Raw genomic sequence first — 6,359 nt, forward strand, 5'->3', positions numbered from 1 at the left:
TTTACTTGTGAATTCTGACTGCAATACTCATTTGAATTTGTATCAAAAACATTAGCTGGCTTGAGCCCTGTAAGCAAAACCACTGTTTCAGTGAGAAAAATTGATCAAGTTCTCAAAATGTTGCTTTTCGGAACCAGCTGAATCCGATGTTGCTTCTGAGCTAGTCATACTCATTGCCAATTGTCTTTGCTGATTGTAAAAGACTGTCCTGTAAGCTTTACTGAGATCAACAAAAAATAGGATTTAATTGAGTTTCTGAGTTGCTTACTTTGAAATGCAGTATCAAGCAAACAACCACTCCAGTACTGAAAAAAAAAAAAGAAGCAATCAGTTCTCCATTTAGACCCCCTGAATCAGGTCCCATTTTTGAGCCAATGGAGCTCATATTGTTAATATTTTTGCTGATTATTTGTCCTATAAGCTTGACTGAGATTACTATGCTGACTGAGATTACTGCCACAGGACTTCGATTGTTCTTCTGAGAACCAGCCTTATGTTGTGACCATGAGTAAGTGCTCACAAATGAACATCCAGAAATATTGTGTTTGAATTCATATAAAAGGCCGAACAGGTTTAAGTTCAGGGTAATGAAGTTGGAGATTCTCTATGGAGAAGCAAAGATGGTAGGAAACATGCAAACTTCTGCTTTATAGCTGCTGAAGTGAAAGAAAATGAATAACATGGAGCTTTAAATTTTGACAAAGAGGCATAGTGACTTGATAAACCCGGAGCCTCAATTTTGACAATGAAGAGACAAAACAACTAAAAAAATATGAAGATTGTCATACAGTTCTTATTTATTTTTTGCATTAATCTTTTCATATAAATAATTCTTCTGCTTTTCTTATCTGCTTTCTAAGTCCTAGTTGGGAAATACTTTTGCACAAAGTGGTTGCAGCAGCAATGAGTTTGATGTTAACATTCCTATAGAATTTCTGCTGAAAAGCTTTTAAATTTGATGTTGTATAGTATAATTTTTTTCCCTCTTTCTCCTTATGTGATACTGCTAGATTAAGTATATCTTGCTAAATGTTAGCAAAAATGGTATTGCACCACACAAGTATTGAATTGCCACTCATGTCTACTATAACAGAACTATGTGAAACGATGTAAAGCTATTAACAAGCATCGAATATGCTTCATCAGGCATTCATTAAGCATATGGCAGAATTAAATAATCTAAAGGTATAGATCTTGTGACCTCTCAAATTCAATGTTCGTGCCAAAATTTCTTTTCAAATAATTTCATAAAAACATCCAAGAATGGCCACATAACATATTTTGCAAAATCAAGCTACATGATGGATATTCTAAGCATCAAATTGCATAACATGAATCTTGCAATACATGAAGAATACGACTATTTCGTTGATTAATAATTGTCACTGCAACACCATGTTACTTGAACTTAAACATCCATCCCTCTGGAGGCATCTGAAAAATTTGGAGCAGTATTTTGACATCTACAGTCAATACAGACCAGCATGAGATGAAAATTGTTATTCGGATCTGCTTTTCATGTTTTATATTGATAATGACAAAGCCGTAGGTTGGCAAGCTCTCAAAGTTTGAATTTAGGAAGTTTTGTGCATGACAGATGGTTTTATCATTAGAATGCGACGCTTCTTGCCAATCCAACTAATCCAATAAGGATCTCCTGATACCACTTTGTAGCCTGCTTTTGAGTACAGCTTTTGTGCTGCTGAATCATCTTCATAAGCTCGCAGAGCCAGGTAGCGGTAACCCCACAGAAGTGAGAGTGCATCACAGGCTTTAAGCAGCATAGTGGCTACTTTCTGCCTCCTATAGAAACAATTTTCAATTAATGACAAGTAATTTGTTGAGCAGAAAAGGAAATCAAATGTGGAGAATATTTTGTTTTCTAGTAAAAAGTGCATGCTGATGATAAAGAATCTTCCACCATTTCTTTTTTCATGCATCTGAATACTCTCTGAATTTCGCAAGAAACCTTAAATTTCCAATTTCTGATTGGTTATGTAATCTTCAAATTAAAACCGACCTTTTGAATTATTAAACGAACCCTGAATCAATATACTAAATATTAATATTACACGCACATACTTCTCCAAGAAAATAAAGGAAAGAAAAAAAAAATACATGCACAGGCAACCATGACATTGAACTCTTAAGGTTCAGCTTTTCTGATGACGGATCACAAATGAAATGTTGAAATTATGGAATATTGATCCATGACTAGTGCCTTCACATAGCATCATTTATGAATAGCCAAAAGGATGTTCATAAAGGAACAAGGAAAAAAGTCTGTCATTTTGAAATTTGAACTATGAGCAGAAAATAAATCATGTAATCTTTGTTCCTTTTTTCTTTAGAGAACAACAGTGGAACAGTATCATCCGGACTCAAACAGGAACCTTTCCCCAGAGCTAGTGCTGAGGAGTTGCCAACTCTCATGGATCTAGGCTTTTATTAGGACTTTACCATCAAACTATTGAAAGATTTTATGTCGAACAACCGCAAAGTAGTTATCTGCACGAAAGTCCTCTCTGTTTAGGAGTCCAGACTCCAACTAATTTCGTTTCCTCAATCAAAATAATAACAAATGTGAGATCATGCATCTGTAATAAGGTTTCATAATGACAACTACAAAGAATTCTTGCATATTTCGATGATATTTGGTTTTGTCCTTTAACCATCTTCTATGAAATCTAAGCTAATCATCATAAAAGCATTCATGCAATTAGCACTTCCTATGAGAAGTATGAAGAGATGGAAAACTGCACTTACCTAAATTTCTTGAGAACGGCCATCCCAGACACATAGAGATACTCTTCTACACCTTCAAGATGTCTAAGAACTTCTTCATCTCTCTGGACTGTCACATCTACAACCCCCACAAGCCTATGCTCTGGTGCCCGTAACAAGTCAGATACATTTATAGATTCTGCGACTAAACAAGCATACCTGCTAAGGAAGCAATCATATAGATTAACAGAAATGTGCATGTTTGTTTTATTCTTACAATCTGAAATATGTGTCCTTAGATACTTAAAATATGTTTGTTTTATGCTTAAAATTTCAATACTCCCATGCGGTAGTAAGATGGTCTCCTATCATTCAGCAACATCATGCAAAAACTTAGTTTACACTTAGAATTTAATCAGTTTGAACGGTAATAAATGAACGGACGGTTGAATCTAAAATAGCAAAACTGGTCCCCGATGCGGGATATATTATATATATATTGAAAAAATATGCGATGGCTTAAGCCAAAATAAAAAGGTATTGATATAAAACTGTAACCAATCAAGAATCAATTCAAATTGTGTAGATGTTCCATACTTGCCAGGAAAAAAAAAACTCTAACGGCATCCTCAATAAAATAGTTCAATAAATAAGCCTAAAATCCCAAACATCGAGAGATCCAACAATTTAGCTGGCCTAAACTACGACTAATATTCCGATACTAGACAATACTTCTTATATGCAAAAGTGCAAACAATTTTTCTACAATAAGAAAATGTATCCTATAAGGTCAATACTCTTTTATTCTTTCTAGGTCCAAAAATGAAAATGTCTCATAGAAATTATAGTAGCTCCACTGCAGTCCTCAGCCAAAAAACTTCCTTGTAAATATCTTAAGAAATTTGCCAATTTCAAGTACTACATAACTTTAGATTTCTGTTTCATGACATCTTGCATGAGGTATTGTGGAGTACCAATCTCTTATCTCTCCATCCCCCACACCCACCCCCACCAGAACCAAAAAAAAGACAAAACCAAATGTCACTTGTCCAAAATTTCATCTCACAGAGAAATCAACAAATAATGGAGGCAACTAGGAGTTTTCATACAATATGCATGAAATAAGATAGGACTTCCAAAACGTTTTATCTTTGCATGTTAAACCAATCATTTTAATGTCCCCAGAAATTACAAGTGGTAAATTTTCAAGGAAAATCAGACCAATCATTTATTTAAACAAATAGCGTTTTAGGCTTTTATCAATGTCTTTCCATCTTCTGTAATAGCTTAACCTGAAAACAAAAGCCCCAAGGTCACTTCCTGTGTGAGATGACAATGTCCATCTATCTTAATTGAACAGTGGAAATGAACATAGTAAAGGCAGACAAAGCTCAAAGCTAGTTGATTGCGATGCAGGACGTGAAGAACATATTGATAGGCATCAGAGTGATTATAATCTAATCGATCCTGTTATCGCAGAAACAAGGTAAAATTGGGATCTTTTCCCAAATAACAAGGTCAAGTGAATATGTAAATTGATATAAAAAACCAGTATTAGGATCCAGAACCGCACCTGTCTGGTGGTGAATTCCCAAGTCTATACATAAGAGCAGAAAGCACTTCGGCCTGTTTTGTGGCAGCACCAACAAACATGAAACAAAATACTAGAGGTTATAATCATGGCTTTCCAAATTCAGTAGTTGGAAAAAAAAAAAAAAAAAACGCAGGTCAAGAAATGTGTTCCAAATTCAAGTTATACAAACTGTGAAAATCAGAAGTGAACTAAGGAATTTATTATGTGATGGATTAACCATGTTTATAGAGTAGTGTTATAGGTATTACTATCGTAGGACAAATGCAGTGCAGGGTTTCTGTAGAGTGGTAATCATCGTTTTACTTAATCAGTCCCGCAATTTACAAACTTTTCTTATTAAATAAAAATCTCAAACATGAAAATAATAAAATAATGGACGTAACCGATGAATCAGTACTAATCACTATTCATTATGGAACTGTACTAGCACGCAACATCCTAAGGTAAAGCTAGTTGAAGGGGAAAATAAGAAAGGAAATAAAAGAAAGATGAAAAGGAAAATAATAAAGTAAGTCTACGCATAATTATAATTTAACACCATTCTGGCAGAAAAAAATAATGTAAACAGAATACATAGTCATACAAAATAAGTAACTTCCCAACAACAAGAGAAGGCAAGAAAGAAAGGAAACTCTGCAAAGAAAAACAATAACATTAGCAGAGGAGTCCTTACTTCAAAGAATTTAAAGAAGAAGTCATTGAACAGAGTCACTGGGACATGGAAAGCTTCAGCCTGGACATAGGCCACCCTCCTCATCTCCTCTCCCACCTCAACCATCCTCCTCACTCCCCACCCAAATTCCCTGACCAAATAACCTTCTTGGCCTTGGTCAACTCCACACCTTCTACTCTCTCCCTCACCCAAAAGACTTACCTCCTTTGCAGCAGACCAGCAGACCAGAGCTCTGCGTCCCCTTGCCCCAATCTTGCACTCCTTTGCGGATTCCAAAAAATGTACTCTATGTTTGCTGAGAGTGGCTTGTTTTATAGACTTGGAAGTGTGAGGACTGAATTGGGACGTGTGTAGAAGAAGTTTAGGGAAGCCTTTTGAGAGAAGTGGGGTTGTTCGGCTCGCTCTTAAATTAGCCATGCCAGTACTGCATGGTGGAACAAACGCTAGCAAGGCTTCAGTTCTGAGGAAATCGCCATGAATTTTCTATCTTATCTTTAAAATAACGCTCATGAAGAGCAGCCAGTCGTTTAACCGCTTTAAAAGCCTGGTGTGAGTCTTGTACAAGATGCAGACCATGTAATTACATGCGGAGGGATTAATTTTTTCATGATAGCACATTCAGGCCGGAGCGTAAGTGGATGACTGACTGTATTGGATTTTAGTCGCTCACAATTGGGATGCCAAGAAATCCCTTAAATTGGACGGTCACGAGGATTTATGATAGTTGTTTTATAATATGCAAGTTGTGTTGATCCCATTGGATGAGTAAAAAGTGGAGATTTTACAAAAAAAAACAGTACAATTTTAGTTATTTTTATTTATTTTTTTATTTGTTACAATGGCTTATCTAAAACTTTTGAGTATTTTTATATCTGATCTTTTTTTTAAAGAAAGTTAAATACGTTACGCTGCATTGAGGGGCACCACCCTCAATAATACGAAGCTGATATTTATAATCTTGAATAAATCAAAAAAATCTATCATAGATAAAATATAATAAATAGTTTTAATTTTAATTATTCATTAAGTAATTAAACTAAGACTGATTCAGAACATCTAAATTCAAAATCAAATACTAAATCTATATTTTAAAATTTATAAATTTGATTATAAGTCCACAATCATCCAATAAACTAAATTCAGCGATAAAATTTTCAAACTTATTAGCGTAGACCCTCAAACTTGGATCATTCATCATTCCTAATCTTACTCTTCTGTAAACCAAAAAGAAGAATATAGAAGTTTGAGTTACACCAACTCAGTAAGTAAAATCTAGACTTTCTCATTCGATGAAGCATAAGTTTTCTATAATCATGCAACACTAAGAAAAAAATAATTATTATAGAAATAAGATATTTTATAGAATAG

General features: G+C 34.7%; 1 protein-coding gene across 2 annotated transcripts; it reads right to left on the reverse strand.

The window, feature by feature from the left end:
- LOC105049771 (GCN5-related N-acetyltransferase 10, chloroplastic) lies at positions 1-5,502 on the reverse strand. 2 transcript variants are annotated; one of them, XM_029266017.2, is made up of 4 exons: positions 4,992-5,502; positions 4,298-4,350; positions 2,767-2,943; positions 1-220 (listed from the first exon to the last, which is right to left on the reverse strand). In XM_029266017.2, the coding sequence occupies exons 1-4, from the start codon at positions 5,406-5,408 to the stop codon at positions 88-90; spliced, it is 780 nt and encodes a 259-aa protein (XP_029121850.2). In that variant the 5' UTR covers positions 5,409-5,502; the 3' UTR covers positions 1-87. The 2 variants fall into 2 exon arrangements, with proteins under 2 accessions (XP_029121850.2, XP_010927818.2); XM_010929516.3 differs by lacking the exon at positions 1-220 and adding an exon at positions 1,307-1,803 and having other exon boundaries at positions 4,992-5,496.
- Positions 5,503-6,359: the final 857 nt, after the last annotated feature.

The sequence above is a fragment of the Elaeis guineensis genome, chromosome 8, assembly GCF_000442705.2.
Source record: "Elaeis guineensis isolate ETL-2024a chromosome 8, EG11, whole genome shotgun sequence".
Taxonomy (NCBI): Eukaryota; Viridiplantae; Streptophyta; class Magnoliopsida; order Arecales; family Arecaceae; genus Elaeis; species Elaeis guineensis.